The sequence below is a fragment of the Mirounga leonina genome, unplaced genomic scaffold (assembly GCF_011800145.1).
Source record: "Mirounga leonina isolate KUSES-001 unplaced genomic scaffold, KU_Mleo_1.0 Mir_126, whole genome shotgun sequence".
NCBI classification, from domain to species: domain Eukaryota; kingdom Metazoa; phylum Chordata; class Mammalia; order Carnivora; family Phocidae; genus Mirounga; species Mirounga leonina.
In genome coordinates this window covers 26,005,273-26,026,964 of record NW_023270314.1, presented here as the reverse complement: position 1 = coordinate 26,026,964, position 21,692 = coordinate 26,005,273, and the positions used below count along the sequence as shown (strand labels likewise).

At 41.9% G+C, this 21,692-nt stretch overlaps 1 protein-coding gene across 9 annotated transcripts in view; it reads left to right on the top strand.

The window, feature by feature from the left end:
- Nucleotides 1–21,692, top strand: part of SCN8A (sodium voltage-gated channel alpha subunit 8) — a 115,885-nt gene that overhangs the window by 65,823 nt on the left and 28,370 nt on the right. For all 9 annotated transcript variants that reach the window (XM_035002630.1, XM_035002637.1, XM_035002636.1 and 6 more), the window contains 6 exons: nt 2,655–2,787; nt 8,235–8,473; nt 14,632–14,805; nt 17,065–17,421; nt 20,322–20,792; nt 21,342–21,459. In XM_035002630.1, the coding sequence (XP_034858521.1) occupies nt 2,655–2,787; nt 8,235–8,473; nt 14,632–14,805; nt 17,065–17,421; nt 20,322–20,792; nt 21,342–21,459 (1,492 nt within the window). The remainder of the gene's footprint in view (nt 1–2,654; nt 2,788–8,234; nt 8,474–14,631; nt 14,806–17,064; nt 17,422–20,321; nt 20,793–21,341; nt 21,460–21,692) is intronic.

Below are 21,692 nucleotides of genomic sequence, written 5' to 3'. Positions count from 1 at the left end.
TTCTATATTCTAATATAAGCCTTTAGCACTGTAAAATTTTCTGAAACCATGTGTTAGCTGCATCCCATAAATCTTTTTTTTTTTTTAAGACTCCATAAAGGTCATTTTTTTTTTGTTTTTAAGATTTTATTTATTTATTTATTTATTTGACAGAGAGAGAGAGAGAGACAGCGAGAGAGGGAACACAAGCAGGGGGAGTGGGAGGGAGAGAGGGAGAAGCAGATTCCCCACCGAGCAGGGAGCCCGATGTGGGGCTCCATCCCAGGACCCTGGGATCATGACCTGAGCTGAAGGCAGACACTTAACGACTGAGCCACCCAGGTGCCCCTGCATCCCATAAATCTTAATGTATTGTTTCCGTTATCCTCAAAGTATTTTCTAATTTCCTTTGTGATTTCATCTTTCATCCATGGACTTTTACCAATTTAAGGGGACTTTTCTGACTATCCTATTATTACCACAATACTTTTCAATGGAACCTGTTATTTGGATCTGTGGTATATGCTTTCCTATGTAAAAAGGTGACATAATGACTTTCTTTTTTTGCCCTCTGAAGTTCCCCAAGTATGGTCTTTGATTTTTTTTTTTTTCTTGGTGTCTTCTTTCATTTATTTCTTTTCTGAAACTGAAGATATGTTCTATAACATGCCTTACTCTGGAACAAATTTTAACATTATAGAACTATGTTGTCTCCCCATATCCCTGCTATAGTTCATTTTCATTTTACATAGAAAGTTATAAATAATAATTGTTCCATCTTAATATTAAGCTTGGGGATAAACTTTATGTGGATTTTTTAAATCCAAGCTAAAAATTATTTTAGCTTTCAAATAGATACCACTAAATAATAATCTAATGATTTGACTAGGTCCTTTAGATAGCATTTTTATTAACTTTGTTTAAGGTTAATGTTATTAAAGTCTGAAGATTTTATATCTTGTTATATCCAGCAAGTCCAGAAAACAATAAGATATACTTAGAACCAAAGCAGTTTTAAATACAGTTTTATCCTTTCTTGATGAATCAGCCAGTCCATCAGATCTTACAGGACCTTGGAGTCAGCATTATGAAAATTATCTACCATGTACTGTAGATCTGCAGAGGGCAGCTCAGTAAAATTCTAGAATGAATAAATGCCAGAAACAAGAGTGTCCACTGTATGGGCCTTTCTGGATTCCTTTTTAGATGGTTGTCATTTTTAAAATAGAGTAGTCTAATCTGATTTATTAGGTGTCGTGAATATCAGGCTGGCAATTGCAGCAAAAAGTGGCCTATCAAAGAAATATATCTTATGACCTGAGGTACTGGTCAACACATCGTTGTTACATATACAGGTGTTTGTATAATAATGCAGCCAGGAATTCCCAAGGAAATCAGTTCTTTTTCTTTTCCATTTCTTCTGTTGCTCTGCCAAACAAAACAAAACCCTAAGGTAAACCAAATGTCTGAATCAGTGAAACAGTTTGATGAAACACTGTAATAAGATAAATTATAATCTGCCAGAAACTTTCTTCTCTACAGTTCTTAAAATCTCATCATATCTAAGGGCAGAAAGGCTTTCTGATGTAGCTCTCTAGAAACAATTATTTTCTTTTCAAAACAGCTAGGATAATTCTGGTACTGATCAGATATACTTCTCCAGCTTCATACAAATACGTATCTTCCCTGTCCTCTGAGAGATGGTGACTGTCTCTGCCCTCTTACCTTCACAATGGAAGGGACAGCCAACATTACATGGATGACCTGTTATAGTGGTTGGCATGGTTACTAGAAAACTAGCTTTTAAGCCACTGCATGAAAGCTGATCTAATGTAGTATATTCAGGGTGTCACAAAGAGCACAAGCAAGGGGCATTAAGAAACACGGTGCTGTAATCTTCCATACCAGTATTGCCCACAGTGGAGCATGTAACAGTTACTTTGTATAACCGTCTGATGGTGTTTTCTGCCCTTTTTGTTTGTTTGGGAATTTGAATATTGCAGGTTAACTTATAAAGTAAAATTTTATAAGGGCAAAATAAACATAGTGCTATATATGTAATTAAAATAGTGAAACCCTTAGCATACTTGGAGTGGCTTGGAGGAGAATTAGGGTAGAACTTCAACTTGCTAACGTTCAGTTAGGCCCAGGTTTGACATTTGGAGGTGATAGTTTGAGAGAGTGATGGTGCCTCCTTCCCATGGAGGAAACAATGTCTACAGTACTCAGTGTGATCAGGGACTTGGCCCTTAATGAAATGTCGAATAGAGGTGAATTTGACTTATTTTATCGTGTGGTCCAATTCTAGCCAGATGCTGTGGATACGAGACTGAGACAGGAAAACTCATGTTCTGCTTCAGATGGCATTGCCCCTGGAGATCTGGTCTTTCTACTGCATGCTAGGAATTGACCAGATGAGGTGTTTGGGTCCCAGCCAGATTCTTTGGTTCATTGTAGATTTGTACAAACTTACCTGGTCTTGTCATCTATAGAGGTAGGATGATCCGTGGTCATGTTTCCTTCTACTTCTTGAGGTTAATAGGATCGTAGGGTCAAAGTTAAAAGATGTCATGAAGAGTATCTGTTTCTGCTCATACTCTGGACTATCTGTCCACTAAGGCCCAGCTGTAATGTTTGTAAGACTTTATACTCACCTGATTTGCTATTTTTTTCAGGCTACAACTGAGGTGGAAATTAAGAAGAAAGGCCCTGGATCTCTCTTAGTTTCCATGGACCAACTGGCCTCCTATGGACGGAAGGACAGAATCAACAGTATATTGAGTGTTGTTACAAATACACTAGTTGAAGGTATGTGCCCTTGATGTCAGTCCAAGCCACCACGATATCAATATGTAGTGCGCATGATAAATATAATCCCTGTCCATTGGCCTGAGTTTTGCAAAGATTGACTCTGAACTTTAGGAATAGAGTCTACTGGTTGTAGAAACCAGCATCCCAGATCTGCATGCAGAGACTCGAATAAGGACTTCAGAGCTGCTGCCAGCATCCTACACAGATAGGTAAGAAGAATGAAGGAATGACAGTCAGGGGTGAGCTAGAAGATCTCAAGGCCATAATGGTCATGAGGAGCCAGGGGAGTGAGGTGAGGCGTAAAGGCTGTAGACTGAAGAACTGTGAAAAAAGGAAATGATGGAATCCCCTCTGTGCCCTCTGCCCCAAAACATACCTTCCTCTTTTCCTTGTTAGCTACCTACAGCCCTCTTGGTTTTCCCTGAAGGACTAATGTACTGTGCATTTTGATTGCACCTAATTCTGCCTCTCATCAAACACCCCCACGTATCCATAAATATATTTGATGTGTGAATAGGTAAGCCGAAACCCCTCTTATTTCGGCTCTCTGTGCCATAGGGAAAGAACAGGCACTGTTGAATCATAGTGTATCTGCAGTAACGTCGCTGTCAGTGCTTGTACTTGGTATTGGGCGGCTCCGCCACGACACAGCCTGGCATGCTGAGGAATATCAGGATTTTCCATGACCCCACAGTCCCCTAGCAAGTATCAGCTCTCTGTCCAACTGTGGTCTGTATTCCAGGCTCCTCTTGCTTTCTCTGGAGGTAGATTCACTGACAGGGTTTTCTCTCACGAGGTTCTGATTGATTCTGCATGAATCTTCTTCCTTTGATTCACGTTGATTCAGCTGAGCTGTCCCACTATAGATCCAGATCCAGAATATTCTCAAGGCCTCAGATTGCTGTTCTTCAGAGTTCAGACCCCCAGGCTAACCCAACAATAACCAGAGTTCCTGAGATAAGGAGATTCAAAACTATCCTGGTGTCTTTGCGACAAGTTATTTTTTGAGTCATTTGAGCCCAATACCACTTCTACTCTGAGAGAAAGGGAATGAGAGAGAGAGTGTGTGTTCATTCATTCGGCAGGCATCCGTAATAAAGGGAGAATCCCCAGAAAGGAACTCCCCTAGATTGTTTACATTCCCACATGTGAGCAAGGTGTTAGACTGTATGTAGACTAATCTGAAGAATGTATCATGTAAAAAGAATATTGAGTAAACTGTTTTCAGCTGCCTGAACATTTATTCCTGTTTTCCTTTAATTCTCATCGAGGTCATCATCTGAGAAAATATCTTTAAATTTTGTAGTTTATACTTTGAGATCACAGGCAAATAACTGCAGAGCATAAGAATTCCAAGCTAAGGGGGCGCCTGGGTGGCTCAGTCGTTAGGCATCTGCCTTCGGCTCAGGTCATGATGCCAGGATCCTGGGATCGAGCCCCACATCGGGCTCCCTGCTCCACGGGAAGCCTTCTTCTCCCTCTCCTCTCCCCCTGCTTGTGTTCCCTCTCTCACTCTGTCTCTCTCTGTCAAATAAGTAAATAGAATCTTTAAAAAAAAAAAAAAAAAAAAGAATTCCAAGCTAAGAAACACTAGCTTAAGAACCTTGGCTAATTTTATTCTTTACTTGGAGACAAGGACAGGATTTCTCTGGATATCTGTGGACATCGAGAAAGACAAATGAACCACCTCCAACAGGCATATTTTATGACGGCAAAGACATCAGAATGGGAGAACTACTGATGCAATCCAACAGTTACTCAGTTTGACTACTTCAGTGGCCCAGCACAGGGTCTAGTAAAAGTACATGTGCCCAAAATGTTTGTTAGACTGACCCTTGCCGTGCTTGGAGCGGTGGGGCTTCCGTGCTGCGGGCTTCCTTTTGGAGGCCTTGGTGCTTCTATTCCTCTACTGAGTTGGGTAGAAACCACTGGAGCAGTAGCTTGGTCTTTTTCTTCTCCATTTTCTTCCTCTTCTCCCCGTGCTCTTCTTTTTCTTCCTGTTCTACCCTACTCATTCTCTACCCTCCACCCACCAGCACATACATAATAAAAAATAGATATAGGGGTAGTTCAGGGGAGAGAGAGACAGTCATATTTGTGTTCCTGAGTAGGAAGCCATTCCAGTTCTTTCTCCCTTTTTGAAGTCCCAATGTTCACATAGCCTTTGACATTCCCCTATCTCCTCCCCTAGTATTCGACTCCCTTTGTTAAAGCTGATGAGACAGAACTGCTGTAAGCAAAGAACAATGAATGGCTGGAGCTGAATAATGTGAGAGGGAATTAAAGGACATTAAGAAAGATCCATTCCTATTTAGCTGCTGGTCCCTCTGTATTCAATGATTGCTACAACATGAAAAGCCAGCATTGAATGAATAATTGTTCCTGCTTCTCAGACTTCAGTTAGGAAACTCTGACGTTGTTTTAATCTTTGGATTACCAAACCAAAGAAGCAGGCTTCTACCTACCTGATATCTTAGAGAGCACAGTGGAGAATTCCAGAAGCGTGTAAATAAGGAGAAAATCCTGCCTGCTGTGTGTCCCCCAATCCCGTTGCAGACATGCTCACCCGGATCCAGGAAACTCAGCAGAATTTAGTCAGCAGAGCCATCAGCTTGGGGATATTTGAGAGGACTGGGGGTAGGTTGTAGGCAGACTACTGTAGTCTCACTTCTCTGAGCAGTGAAGCTGTGGGAGAAGGGGAGGGAGTTGGTGAAGTAAGAATGAAGAAGTGATGGTAGTACTTGGCATTATCGGTTCTCAGGTAAAACAGGTTCAAAAACTGCCTTGTAAAGACAACTGGCCATAGCTGTTGGCTGCCATGGTTTGCTGATTCACTCTTGTGTTCGATTGACCAGCCCCAAGTGTCAGTCAGCATCATTACTTACCTGCTGTCTTTCGTGGGTGTGGCTGCTCTGTGAGGGTGGGGACTCTTGTTCATCAGCGTATTCCCAGGGCCTCACGCACTGTAGGTGTTTCAAAGTTGTTGAGTTGAACTGAGAGAAGCCCTGCCCTCAGAACCCTCACGGTCTACTAACACCACCATCTTGGAATTGTGAGGCCCTCTCTGAAAACAATTCCCAGCACCCATGAGGTTGAGACTACAGTAACCTTTGAGAATGTCCAGGAGCAAAGTAAGGGGGACCCCACAAACCTTTGGATATTTCTTTGGGTATGTTAACCCATTCCCCCAGACCAAATTCTTAGCCGCTTCAGGCATGTGGGACCAATAACAGTTTGTCAAGTTGTGAGTCAGTTTATAAACCTCTGTTTTCACCTAACTGATCTTTTCTAGCTCCTAAAGCTCTACATTGTCTTACCGTTTGTGGAACAGAAAAGATTATCCTGGGATCTTACCTGAGAAAATGTGGATAAGATCCCTAGTATCCCTGTAGGAATCTTCTTGATGCCCCATAGGGTGGGGAAACCCTTCTTCAGTGTCTGGCAGAGACTTGGAGCCTAGAGCACTGTACAACACTGCAACTGTGTCTACTGTCAGAGACGTGAACAGTTGCTGCTTTAACCTCCACGTGCCAGTGAACAGACGTTTGGAGAAGGGAGGAGATTAAAAAAAAGGAACGGAACCAAATTTCCAAATATGTACTGTAAGAATTTATGGAAATAAGAGAACCTTTTCATTTTCTTTTTTTGGTTAGAAAACTAAATTTACCTTGGGAAGGGAGGGAGTTCTATGAGGAAGAAGCCAAAGCAAATTTTCTTCACAGACTTCCTTTCCCACGCAGACTCCCACGTGGCGCTTGCTGTGGCCCTTAAATCTGAAAAACCAAGGCAACCATTTTCTTAGCAACCAGGGAGCCAATCAAAAACCCAACCAAAGCACCCCATCTAAAATAAAGCCATCACCATGGGCACCATCCAGCTGGTTGGAAAAAGGGAAAGTAGACTAATTTAAGGCAGCCATCTTGTTCTTGGTGAAACATTGGGAAACTTTTTTCCATTCCCTGAATGATTTGATTTTGTCAGCAGAATTGGGTTGGGGTGTGGAATAGATATCCAACCCCGTGGAACCAAGACCTTGCCTCTAAGGATTATCATGCTGACCGGTTTTCAAAGCTACATCTCTTAAAGAACATCCTGGGAGATCAAGGTCCTTGGACTTTGGTAACCCAAGCTATTATATAAGTCATACTGTAGTTGAGGAGGGCTTTGTTACCTATGGCCTAATGCCTGGATTGTTGTGGCTGCCAGCTGAATGGCTCTCTTCCTTTAGTGTCTAATGGTCCTTTTTCATCTTTGTTTCGTGAATGACCTTAGAGATCACCATGGTCCATGATACTCAGTCTATGTCCAGGATTCTAGGGAAGTGCCTCAGGGAAGGAGGAAGTCCGTCGTCAGACTGGGCTCCTCTTCGTGCATCAACTAGAGCAGTTTTTTATATTGGGGATCACATAAGATCTTGTTGGAAACTAAACAGTCTGGTTTTTTTTTTTAAAGCAAGAGAGCCAGACTGAAAGAAGATAAGAAAAAGGAAAGAAGAGAGAGACCAAGGAAGGGAAGAGGGGAGGGAGGACGAAAATGACGAAGGGAAGGGGAGGGATGAGAAAGAGGAGGAGAAGGGAGAGGAGTGGGACTCCTGTGCCCACCTCAGTGGTGAATGGCGAACTCACTGACTTGTACTTCTTTGGGACCGGAGGGAACAGCCTGCACTGGCTCGCCGGCCACCTGCCCTGCCTCTGCTGCCTAGAGAATGGGAAGAGCGAATGCTTCTGTAGCACTTATTGTAGACCAGGGCGCTCCGAGGCACTTTCACTTTCTATCATAGCCCATTTCATTCTTCCAGCAAATTGAAGTACTGTACTCAGGTTCCCCCACTGAGCAGTGGCTGAGCACCCAGGTACGTCTGGCTTCAGGGTCTGTGCTTTTGACTGCTTCTCTGATAATGATTTAGTGATATGATGTATAATATAACACCCACCATTTATCGAGGACTTGCCGTGTGCCGGGCCCTGTGCTGGCCGCTTTGTGTTCACCCACTCACTTACTCCTCAGTCAGTGGATGAGGATTATAGGACTCGTTTAGTCCTATAGCCTGTAAAGGAAGTGTCATTTCAGATGAGGCAACAGAAGCGTAGAGGAATCAGTAACTTGCCTGAGATCACACAGTTGTGAGTGTTGAAGCCAGTTGGACCGGGGAGTCAGATTCCAGAGGCCAAGCTCCTAACCATGATGCTGTGCTCCCAAACGGACAGATCAAACCCTAGTTTATAACCGGATAGTTGCTAACAGGGAAGTGACCTGGGACTGCCCCTGCCTCCTCTTTCCCTTCATGAGAAAGAAAATGGGGTGGGGGGCAGCAACTACGCGCTCAGGACAGACAGCCTTCAAACCACCTTTCTTGTGGTGAATAGCAGTGATAACGACCCAGCAGAGGATTAGTAGCAGCCCCCTTTGTTTTCTCCCTGTGTTTGTTCTTTTACTCACTGCAGAGCTGGAAGAGTCTCAGAGAAAGTGCCCGCCATGCTGGTATAAATTTGCCAATACTTTCCTCATCTGGGAGTGTCACCCCTACTGGATAAAACTGAAAGAGATTGTGAACTTGATCGTTATGGATCCTTTTGTGGACTTGGCCATCACCATCTGCATTGTCCTCAATACCCTGTTTATGGCCATGGAGCACCATCCCATGACACCACAATTTGAACACGTCTTGGCTGTAGGAAATCTGGTAAGACAGAATACTGTCTCCTGATTTTATGATCTGAACATGTTTTGCCTGTAGGACATCTTTTTCTGATACTGGAAGCTGGAGTTTAGTTGAAAAGAAAGTAATAGTTAATTGGAAGACAAATGCTTCCACATATGGCGTAGCCCCAGTCACTTCTGCTCACTGTTGTGATCCCTTGGCTGTTTCCTCTTTCTGCAGAACTTTGAAGACGTCATTTAGGAGCTATTGGCAGAAAACCAGCCATGGTGACAGAATGGGAGGCATGGTGCAGTGGGTTGGTTTCAGCAACCTGAGCCAAGGACGTCTGGATTTTTTTTTCTCATTCTGTTTCTCACATTGATTCCTGCATTACTCCAGCACATCACTTCCCCTTTCACCTTCAGTAACAACCACCACAAAATAGGGGAGCTCTTTTAGTGCATTAAACATAACTATAAATTTGCCTGCACTGTCATATCTTAATTATCCATATGGGGCCTATCTGTGGGAAACTTTTAATTCTAGGCTGGTTTCCCCCTCACATCCAACTTCTGGGCTCTCATCCAGTTTCTACCGTTAGTTGATCTGTGCCAAATTTATTTTAATGTTAGCTTAAGTCATATATTTAATTTATCATATTGTTTAGAAGATAAGAATGAGGTTGGTTTTTTTTAATTGTTTCTGAAGTCAAATAGTTGTGTTTTGGGGATTATCTGTTTTATTTCTTTAATCCAAAAATCAGGAGCTGATTGAATTTTTATAGATAGGAAAGATTTAGTTGGAAAGAATCTTCTAGGTCATCTGGGCTTCATTATTCCTTAGGAGTTTCACCATGCGCAAATCAAATCTAGTTGTCTGTTACCTTTTGAGTATGATCTCTGCCTGATGTTCTCCCTCTCCCTCTCCCTCTCTCTCTCTCTCTCTCCCTCCCCCCACACGCGCACACACACACACACATGCCTCATACACACAAAGAGTTTTTACGTTAAGTCCTAATAGACTATTAGAGTGTTATAATATCATTTTGAGTTCTGATTATGAAAACACATGGCAAAGGAGGAGATCCTTTATCTGCTTAGTCCTTGCAGCCTATCCTGTTCCCTGGTATATGTCCAAGATAATTCTGTGGTCTTTCCACTCTCCATGTCTGAGTTAGTGCCACACTTCAGGCACTCACTGCTTCGACGTAAACCCTCATGTGCAGCCTGGTGAAATATGGGTGGTCTTGAAACAGGACACTCTCATAGGCTGTCCAGGAGATCTGCTGACTCTGAAGGGTACCTGACAGTGGGCCGTGTGACTGGCTGACCAGAAGCTTGGCCATCAAGCAACATTTTGAACCAGTCAACAAAATGGTACAGATAAGAGCTTTATTTTATTAGCCAAGAGTTAAGTAATGAAAAATATGACTTGATAATTTTGTTGTTAATGATGGTGGTGGTGGTATTTTCCCGGTGATGGTTTGTTTTTCTTAAAGTCTTTACTTTTACTTGCTTTTTACAGAATGAGTCCTTGATTTTGAAGGGATTTTGAGAGGCCTTTTCACCTACCACCAGCAGAATTGCCCTCAGACCAGGCCAGGAGATAACATTATTTTTCCCTTTCTTAAAAATCTGTAGAAACTTAGGGTTACACCTAAATTAAAGTTGTGAGCATTCAGAAGACTTTGCTCAGAATCACCGAGAAGAAAGAGGAGAGAAGGGAAGGTCAGCAACTAATATTCAGGGATTTCTTGAAGCAAGCTAACCAAAACCGAGCTTTAAAATGAGAAAGCACTCTGGGGGCAAGAATTTTCAAGGGATTGTAAAGAATTGTAAGCATGCAATTAGTAGTGGGGATGGAAAATAGTGAATGGTTCAGGACACTGTGGACTGGCCAGTAGATTCGAGGTGAGCATGAAGGGAAAGAAATGAAGAATGGTACCTAGATTTGGAAGTTTAGTAGCTAAGAGGGAAGTAGGATGACTGAGAAAGGAATAGGTTTGGAGTTTAAAATCAAGAGTTCTGTTTTGGACATACTAACTTAAAATATGCTACTCATTTCTAACCACAAATGTTTGCATCTATGAAACGAGGATAACACCATGTCATCAGTAGTTGGGAGGATAAAATGAGAACCTATAGAGAAGTTTTGGGAACAGTGAAAAGCACTCTACAAATCATGGGAACTGTATTAGTGTAATTCAGTAGCTTGGACTTTGGCTTTATTAAATGATTCATTGATCAGGCAGCATCCCATCTAACAAGCAGAGAGGAGCTCCCAAAGGCTTAGACATCTAAGAGAGTCTTTGACTAAACCTGAGAAAAAGAAGATGGAAAAGAGTGAGATTGACCAGCTTGTGAAATAGGGGACGATCTTGTCTCACGGTTGGAACTCTGAGGACTTCCCATAGCTGGGACAGTGAATTGAGCTGTGTTTGTCCATAGATACACAGATGGAGGTTTCTGATGGTAGAAGAGAATAGTTTGTTGTAAAGTGAGGGTCCCTCCTGCCTCTTCCACCCTCCCCACAAGGAAAAACATTAATACGAGGAAGAACCTTACAGATAATTCTATCCATCCCCCATGTTCCATAGAGGAAATGGAAGCCCAGGGAGACTATCTACAACTTTTGTGTTATTCAGGAGATAAATGTAAGGATTCTTTTCTTGCCTTTTTTGCAACCATTTGAACACAACAGTGAGTTTATAAGGTGTTTTGTTTTGTTTTGTTTTGTTTTGTTTTATTTTGTTTTGTTTTTGAAGCAATCTCAATCTTGGAGAAAGGTTTCAGGTACAGTCTAAGACAATTTTTTGGAGAGTAAGTTGCTGACACAGCCTCTCAGCCTCTCGTGTGTGTGTTTTATGAACAGTACACTCTCATGCAAAACCACGATACAGCCATCAGACTCAAGAAATTCCTGTGCACCTCACAGACACTTCATTCTCAGGCCCCTTCAGGTTCTGCCAGAAATCCCAGTCATGTCCTCTCTAACAAAAGGACGCCGTTCCAATCTCCTGTTGCATTCGGTTGTCCTGTCTCTTCAGTATTCTTCAGCTTGGTGGACTTTCTCAGTCTTTCATTGGCTCTCTTGACCTTGGCACTTGGGAAGACTACAGGCCAGTTATTTTGTAGAATTCCCTCAAGTTCAGTTTGTCTGATGCTTCCTCACGATTAGACTCAGCTTACACATTTGGCAGGAATATCACACAAGCGAGGCTGTCTTCTCTTTGAACCTTCCAGGTGGCACGGTTTCCATTTGTCCCATATTGGTGATGGTCACTCAGTCAGTTGATGAAGGAGGGGTCTTCCAGTCTTCTCTCCTGTAGAATTACTCTTTTCATCTATAATTCCATTATAGTCAGTAAATCTTTGTGAAGATGTTTTGAAATTATCTAAATTTACTTTTCTTTGTTAAACTTATGATTTATTCATTTATTTATATCAACGTGGACTCATGGCTTTCAGTTTTATCTGGTGGGTTATAATCCATTATTATCATTTACCTAAATGTTTAAACCATTCCTGATTTGGCCACTGAGAGTTCCTTCAAGCTGGTTTCTGTGTCCTGTTAACATATCCTCATTACTTCCTTTTTTCTGGTATCACAGAATATTCCAGGCTAATTTTATATTTTTCCCATCTCAGGCCTGGACCAGCCATTTCTCAAGGAGCCCTGGTTGTTGTAGTGGAAAATGATATTTAGAAGTCAAGATCTACTGGAGGCAATGTGCATGACTGGGCCCTCTCAGTATGGGGCTAGCTGTTTATTCTAGTCCAGCATTACCGGATTCATTCTGGTGTCTCCCTTTCTATAGTTGTAACTCCTCTGACAAAAAGAAACCTGGTTGCCACTATCTCTAGTGTATTTATTTGATCAAAAAACCACTGTTACCTCTTGCAAGGTGATGGTCCTCCTTGCCCTGTTCAGGCTCTGGCTTCCTATGCTAGATATCCAGCATCCACACCAGTGTCCTCCCTGTAGGTTTACCTCTCCCCACACTTGTCAGGCCCTGACACCCCAGTCCCAATTTCTTTGAGAACTGCTACATTAGGACATAAATTCCTAGGTGAATATTTGAGGACACTCACAAGAGCCATATTTATATACAGTTGTTGGTTGATACTCTGCTTATAATTCTCCTTTTTTCTCCTCCTCAAGAAGCATACCACAGTGCAAATTAGAATGGCATCATAGGGATAGCCTTAAATCTACTCTTTTCCATTTGTAAAAAAGTAGTTCTTTCATACCAGCAAACCCCAAATGATGGCAATCACTGTATGTTGAAATAACATGGTTGCTGACCTCTGTCACAGGCATTTCTGCCCGGCATCTGGGTGCCATTCATCCCATTGAAAAGCAACAGGACTCTGTCATCGTTGATTTTCTCTTAGGAACCAGAGTTCCCACAGTATAAATATTCCATGGTCAGTTAGCCAGTGCTTATTACTGAGCATTTCCTGTGTGTTCACCAGAACCAACAGGACAGCAAATGCAGTCTCTACTTAGTGTGCAGTAAGCAGGCTGACATTTCTATACAGAGAAACCTTCCATAGGTTTACGCTGAGGGTAAAATGTCTGGCGGGAATCGATTAGCTGCCCTCACTTACAGTGATGTTCCATCTGTAGATGCTTAGCATGCACTGTGAACTTTGATTTTGCTTAACTGGATCTCTCTAGGGAATATTTCCTTTCAGTTCTAGAATACTGCATCTTCAGTTTAGAAAAATGGGGAGCCATGGAAAAGTACACAGACACAAAACCTTACAGCCCACGTATCCATTTTGATTTCCATCACACTGTTCTGTTTTGCCATTGCTATACATTCATTGAGTCTGTTTCCAAACACTGTGTGTAATCTAAGTATTTTTCACTATTTCCAGTTTTGTCCTCAGACCATATCTTCAAAGTTTCCTAAAACTGCTTCCTTTGTAAACTTGGTAACCGGGTAGTTGCAAGCTGTAATTTATTATGAGTTTAAAACCTATTACATATAAAGTTCTCTAATATCATAATATTCAGTAAGAGTCTGTTGTTACATGGTTAGCTTAGAATGAGGGTATTGGTCTTGTTGAAACTGGCATTTGTGGGATTTTACTTTCTTACTGCATGTTATGTTACCAAGTCCTATGGGATATAGAAGGCATTGGGAGACACAGGGCGCTCTGAAAGGTAGAAAAGTGGGAGTTGTGTAACACTGGGAAGAAGTCATTCTCGGGCGCCTGGGTGGCTCAGTTGGTTAAGCGGCCAGCTCTTGATTTCAGCTCACGTTATGATCTCAAGGTCCTAGGATCGAGCCCCATGTTGCAACAGGCTCCGTGCTCAGTGGGGAGTGTGTTTGAGATGCTTTCTCTCTCTCTCCCTCTGCCCCTCCCCCTGCTCACACTCTCTCTCTCTCTCTCTCTAAAATAAATAAATAAATCTTTAATAAAAAGAAAAGAAAGTTCTTTGAGGATATACTCAGTAGAATTTTATACAAGCGATATAAATGGGAATTCAGAAGCCTATGTAGCAACATGGATTGAATTATGATAAGTGAAAAATAAGACCCAAGATATTATGTACTCTGTGATTTTATAACTCTGACAAAATATATATGCATTTGAAAAAAACCAGAAAGGGAATACATAAAAATGATGGTTGTATGCAAGTTGATGAGACTATACTTTTTTCCCATAATTTATACACTATTAGCAGTGTTCTGTTGCTTTTACAATTTAAAATAAGAAACTCTGCAACATATGTCAACCTTTGATAAGACACATAATATCAAATCAGGAATAACTATATTTTTAAAATAGAATTATAATTCAATGAGTGGTGTTTTTTTGTTTGTTTGTTTTAGGCAAATATCCCAAACATAAACATTCAAAATGACTGCTGACCCTTTAGAAGGGATCCCCTCTGTGGTCTTCCTGTTGCTTAAAATAGCTTTTTAAATGTGGTCTTGAACAATGTGAATTAGGTGGTTCTGGCAATGAAGGTGAACGTTGGGACTGAGTACTTGATTCAAGAGGAAAACAAGGCTCTCCTGCATCATGTGGAGTAGTCATGCGACATCTAAGTGCTGATGTCCTCAGATGCACAATTTAATAAGGCTAGCTCTTGCAGCTTCTTGGACATGTTGTATTCAAAGATAATGATAAAGGCATTCTCTTTCTATTATTTCTTTTTCTTACCCCCTGCCTTCCCCTCTTTAGGTTTTCACTGGAATTTTCACAGCGGAAATGTTCCTGAAGCTCATAGCCATGGATCCCTACTATTATTTCCAAGAAGGTTGGAACATTTTTGACGGATTTATTGTCTCCCTCAGTTTAATGGAACTGGGTCTAGCAGACGTGGAGGGGCTTTCGGTGCTGCGATCTTTCCGATTGGTATTCCATATTTCTCCAATTTCTTTTTACATTTCCTGTCTTGCAGCTACTAAAAAATTTTTGCCTAAGTTAATTTGATGATTAAAAAAATCCTTAGCTATACTCTACTCACAATTCCTGTTGGCAGTTTATTGGCTTAGATACTAAAATCTTGAAAATTTTTCTGCTAAGTGCCTAATATAGAAGTTAGTTTTTAATATCAATCAACAAACAGAGGTCAATTTTAGGAAGTTCCTCAGAAAATAATGGTTAATCTAAAAGATGAAAAAGGATCCTAAGGGCTATTCTGAGGTCTAATGAATTTGCTAGTAAATTTGTTTCTTTATTTGAACATCTCCCTGAAATGGAATTTCTCCTTGTTCAAAGATATCTCTCATTTCTTCCATCATGGTGACACCTTCCAGAAAACAGGAATAAAATAGTATTCTTTAAAATTATATTGAAATTAATTGTTGAACATTGGCTTTTTTCCCATAACATTAGCTGAGGATTTTATAATGTATTTGAAGAAGTGAATGTTAAAATTACTAAAATGACTTTGAAAGAATAGTTAATGATATCCTCGAAATAGCTTCCCATAAACACAGGCATAAACGATGTCCTGATTAAGTCCCTTGAGAAGCTGAGTTACTTGGGGGATATCCTACTCAGAGCATCAGAACTGGCTTAGGTTTTTCTCTCCCTATTGGGAAAAATACCTTAGCACTTATAACTGAAAGGATTTTAGGTTTTTTCATTAGGATATTCAGCATGTTGAAGAAAGAGAATTGGAACAGAATGGAATTATTTATAAAAGAGAGGTCTTGCTCAGTCTAAGTCACAAATAACATCTGCCAAGTTTCTGGAACCTCTGCTTACTAGTCTTGGGTTAGGATCCAGCCCACAGTAGACTTTCTGAAAATTGTTCTCATTAGCTGGAAGATGAGATGAAGGACTAAGAGGTGGAATTAGCACTAGTATTCCTTATAATTTAAAAAGCCAGTCAGACAGGGAAAAAATATGAACGATCCAGATATTCATACAGAGAAATACCTGGTAAATCTTGAACTCTCAGATAAGACTAAAGCTTTTAATCGGGAAAAAATGTTCCATTCTGTGCTGTTGCATTCTACCAGAATTCCTATTAATCCTGTGTTAGTTATTAACTTATGACATCTGAAGATGATCTCATCATTATCATTTCATTCATGGGCTTTATGCATTATGATTCTCAGACTATTAGCTAAGACCTTGTAAGTCATTCATTACAGAATATAGAAATATCATGATTGCAGGTAACAGAAGTTCTGTCCTCTGAGTTAATATCATTATAGGCCCTTTTCATAAGATGTTTGGTATATGTGGAACTGCACCTACTAGGGCATTGTGCTCTTCCTCCAAGTTATTCCAAGCATATCTCAAAGTTTCATATTGATTATTTATTGGCAAGCAAAAAGAGAGATATTTAGATTTTTTTTTTAAAGATTTTATTTATTTGTTAGAGAGAGAGACAGCGAGAGAGGGAACACAGGCGGGGGAGTGGGAGAGGGAGAAGCAGGCTTCCCGCTGAGTAAGGAGCCGGATGTGGGGCTCGATCCCAGGACCCTGGGATCATGACCTGAGCCGAAGGCAGATGCTTAATGACTGAGCCACCCAGGCACCCCAAGATATTTAGAATTTTTAAATGCAGTTTTTTTTTTAAAGAGTTATGATTTATTTTTCACTGTCCTTACCATCCTGATCTTTTGCTTTACTACAACTCACATTTTCCTTCATATGCTCCTTGAGAAGTCAAGGCAAAATCAATAACAAAAGGATATATTCATGTATGGGTTCTTAAAAAGTGGATTGAGGGGTGCCAGCGTGGCTTAGTTGGTTAAGCGTCCCAACTATTGATCTCAGTTCAGGTCTTGATCTCAGGGTCATGAGTTCAAACCCCCTGTTGGGCTTCGTGCTGGGCATGGAGCCTACTTAAAAAAAAATAAAAGTTAAAAAATAAAACATAAAAAGTGGTTTGACTCAGAGACTAATACAGGGGGCTAGAGGCAATATTCTTGGTTCCTAGTTTAAGTCTTTAACTTACTGTGAAACTAATCCATTTTCCCTGTCTATGCCTCACATTCTCCCATTTTAGTCTAAGACAGAAAGTCCTGGGAACTTCCCAAAGGTGCTCAATAAATTTAAGCTGATCTCACTAATTTTATATATTTTTATTTTAGCCATGTGGAAGAACATGGATTGAGTATCATTTGATTTTTGTTTTGTTTTTTTTCCCCTTAGCTCCGAGTCTTCAAATTGGCCAAATCCTGGCCCACCCTGAACATGCTAATCAAGATTATTGGAAATTCAGTGGGTGCCCTGGGCAACCTGACCCTGGTGCTGGCCATTATTGTCTTTATCTTTGCCGTGGTAGGGATGCAACTCTTTGGAAAGAGCTACAAAGAATGTGTCTGCAAGATCAACCAGGACTGTGAACTCCCTCGCTGGCACATGAATGACTTTTTCCATTCCTTCCTCATTGTCTTTCGAGTGTTGTGTGGGGAGTGGATCGAGACCATGTGGGACTGCATGGAAGTGGCAGGCCAGGCCATGTGCCTCATTGTCTTCATGATGGTCATGGTTATTGGCAACTTGGTGGTTAGTACTAACTTGTACAACTTTTCATTCTTTGCCCGGAACATCTTAACCCTTGACCCAGATGCCCAATGGGCTTGGTCCTACTAGCTTCCATGTCTGTGCTGGTTTTTAGTCTTTCTTGGCTCAAGAACCCTAAGGTACAAATGAGGGAGAGGAGACTGCTCTTTGCAGAGGCCTGCTGAGTCATAAGCCCCACAACCTGTCAGCCCTTTTTCATAGTTATGGAAACAAAACTCAGCAAAGTTAAGTGACCTTCTTGAAGTCAGGCAACTGGTAAATGTCAGGGCATGTATTAGATCCTGGACTACAAAATCTATGCTCTTTCTACTACAGAAGTATCCTTCATTTAAATTAGAATTTCTCAACCTTGACCCTGTTGGCACTTTGGGTTAGATAATTTTTTGTTGTAGGATTATCCTATGTGTTGTAGGATGTTGAGCAGCATTCCTGACCTCTACATTTTACTGGCCAGTAATGCCCCCCCAACCCTAATATGTGACAACCAAAAATGTCTCCAGATGTTGCCAACTGTCCCCTATGAGGCAAAATTGCCCTCCATTGAGAACCACTGATCTAAACCGACGGAGGGTTTTATCTAACTTGTATAAATGGCTAATCACTTTTTTGCTTTACTCTGATCTGTCAGCCTGCTGTCTTCTGCCTCTGTATGTAGAATATTCACCAACAGAGATTTTGACGCCATGTTTCTCAAAGTGTGGTCAGAGGACTAGCAACAATGAGATCACTTTAGAGTATGTTAGAAATGCAGAATCTTGGGCCTCACCCCAGAACTACTGAATCAGAATCTGCATTTTTAACAGGACCCCCAGGTAATTGACATGCACACTAAAGTTTAAGAAGTACTTGTCTTTCACGTCAGGCCCAATCCAACTTGCAAGTCTAGAGCAAGGGGGGCTGGAAGAAAGCAAACCCAGATAACCCCCGTCAGCTCATCCAGAGCAGTTTTCCTCCTTTTTGTGCCATAGAGAAGCACGCCAGGAGAGAGTTCCAGCTCACCAGCCTCCGAACCAGCCGTGCCACCCTATTCTTTCCTATGATCTGTAAAAATAGACACTGTGATGTTTCTGTAATCCCTCCCTTTCTCCATTCCCGACCATCCTTCCCTCAGTGCTACTCCCGCTAGCCTTCCCACTTCCTCAGTGAATGCAGCTTTGCCTCCTGGTACATAGTGGGATCCACATTTCCCAGCCCTGACCTTGCCCCCCTTTCTCCATTCTCCTCACTTGTCTCCACATCCTCTCCCCATGACTCTACAGACACCTGAGCATGTGACTTTATTTCTGCTTCTGATGACACCTTTCCAGGTTCCCCTTTGCTCAGTCCTTCTGCCCACCTAGTCTCTGGGAATCTGTGACTGTAAGTCTCTTCTGACTCTCTTCTCTCCCTTCCCAGTAAATTGTCTGATGCCTTTCATACATCTTCATAGTATTTCTAAGATCTTCCCCACCCTTTCCATTCCTGTAGCCCATCCAGTATTTTTAAAGGTGTGGTCTGAAGATCACAGCCATCCAAGTTTCACTCATTAAAAAAGGCTGTCCCAGGGCCTATAGCAGATCTACTGAATCAAATCTTAAAGGTGAGGCCAAGGAAATATGTATTTTTTCATGTAACTCCCCCACTCCAGGAGATTTTCATGCATGCTCTAAGGTTTGAGGTTATAATAGCCTAATCCAGACCCTTATTAACTCATGCAAGTAACAGCTCTAACTGTACGTACCTGGTAGGAATGAGTTTCTCAAATCTCTATCATCTCTTACTCCTTTACTCAAAGACCAATAGTGAATCCAATTACATAAAATTCAAATCCCTCAGCCTGGCCTTCAGAGCCCCCTCCACCTCACCCCCATTTTACCAACCATATTCCTTTGTAATTCTACAAATGGCCCAAATAATTTGCATACATAAAGTTCACTTATTGTTTCCATCCCTCCCACTCTACCCATACTATTATCCCCACCCAAAATGTGTTGCTTGCTCTTCTTCAGAAGTGTGACAAAGTAAGGGCCAGGTGTAAATCAAGAAGTGAACACCTCTCCCAATTTGTAAAGTAAGTCTTAATAAAAATAAATTAATCTTAATGTCCAATGTGGTAAAATAGGCTATTAAAACATAAATAAATAAAGCTTGCATCTGATGGCTGGACACTTAGATATACAACAGAACACAACAGTCACCATCACTGTCTTATTAAGCTATTTTATTTTATAAATGTTAGGAAAACAAAGGAAATTAATTCTTCAGATGACATGAGCTGTATTTCAATTCTTTCTTGATTTGTTGTAAGCCTAGTTGTTTTTCTCATGTGGGTTCTCCAAGACGTCCACTGCCCGTGAATACATAGCATCTGTCCCTTCTTCAGTCCTCCCAGTAAGCCATGTCCATCTTTTGCTTTGGTTTGAGGGGGAATTGTTTCCCAAGATGGATACAGTTTTTATTTTATCTGATTATAAGAAAAGTAATATATTTGGGGGTACATACATATGTATGTCAAACTATAAGAGAACCAAGAAAAGAGGTGCTAACCTTGTATTACAACCAAAACCAAACAAACTGCCCCCTTGGTGGAAAAGAGTATGGAGGTTCCTCAAAAAGTTAAAAATAGAACTACCATATGATCCAGTAATTCCATTACTGGGTATCTTCCCAAAGAAAACAAAAACACTAATTAGGAAAGATATATGCACCCCTATGTTTATTGCGATAGAAACTCTTGTGCCTGTCACATAAGTGTGTGGGCTTCCAGTTTTAATCCTAGTTTGCTGGCTGACTTTACTTAATGCCGTCTATGGGCTTCCAGTTTTAATCCTAGTTTGCTGGCTGACTTGACTTAATACCACCCTCTACGCTCCTTCTCCTTTCTCCTAATGCCACTGGTGCAGGTGCTGAACCTGTTTCTGGCCTTGCTTCTGAGCTCCTTCAGTGCAGACAACCTGGCCGCCACAGACGACGACGGGGAAATGAACAACCTACAAATCTCAGTCATCCGGATCAAGAAGGGGGTGGCTTGGGCCAAACTGAAAGTGCATGCCTTCATGCAGGCCCACTTTAAGCAGCGTGAGGCCGACGAGGTGAAGCCTCTGGACGAGCTGTATGAAAAGAAGGCCAACTGCATCGCCAACCACACTGGGGCAGACATCCACCGGAATGGTGACTTCCAGAAGAACGGCAATGGCACAACCAGTGGCATTGGCAGCAGTGTGGAGAAGTATATCATTGATGAGGACCACATGTCCTTCATCAACAACCCCAACTTGACTGTGCGGGTGCCCATTGCTGTCGGAGAGTCTGATTTTGAGAACCTCAACACAGAGGATGTTAGCAGCGAGTCGGACCCTGAAGGCAGCAAAGATGTAAGGTCCCAGTCTAGAACCCAACCTCGATTCTGTGTGGGAACAAATGGGGCCCTGTCAGCTCCCGAGACTGGTTCAGCTATGGGCTTGGTGGAGAGACTGTGGAATAGCCAGCTAGGTTTGGGAACCAACCCTAATACCCACTGTCATTCTAGACCTTCCCTGGGTGACCTAGTTTCCTGAGATGGTCCTAGATCCGTCTCCACTGCTGCTGGATCATCTCAGTCAGAGGCTGAAGCAAACCCTCCAGAACTGCCCTGCCGTTAATCTGTCTGAGCTGTAGCACTGAGACCCACCAGTAGCCACATTTTGTGTAGGGTGGATCGCTCATCTGGGAGCAGACTTCAGTGTGTTCTACTCAGTCCTGACAGAAGTTTTGAGGGCCCTCTGGTAGTTGTTTGCCCCTCCGGAACCGGATGATGATGAGTTTATAGTAAGAATTGCAAAGAATTACAGCTGGTCCCTCGTCCATGCCTGAAGTAGAACTGTCAGATGGAGTGGAAGTACCACTCCAAAGTTGGTTGAGCTCCCTTTTCTTTGCGAATCTAGAAACTGGATGATACTAGCTCCTCTGAAGGAAGCACCATCGATATCAAACCCGAAGTAGAGGAAGTCCCTGTGGAACAGCCAGAGGAGTACTTGGATCCAGACGCCTGCTTCACAGAAGGTGCAGGGGGCAAGGACAAGGGTGGGCCTGTGGGCCTGGCACTGCTCGCGGATTTCTGCCGGGGTCAGTGGTTGGCTGAGGGTGGGTGCTCCGTGGCCATCTTCAGGAGCTTTGTTCCCCACCTCCGCATTTTGAGGGAAGTTGATGTTGTTTCCCTCGTTTGGTTCCTACCTATAGCGAGTTTCTATTCACAAACATTTCTTTGTCCATTTTCTCTTGGCCTCAGGCCAAAA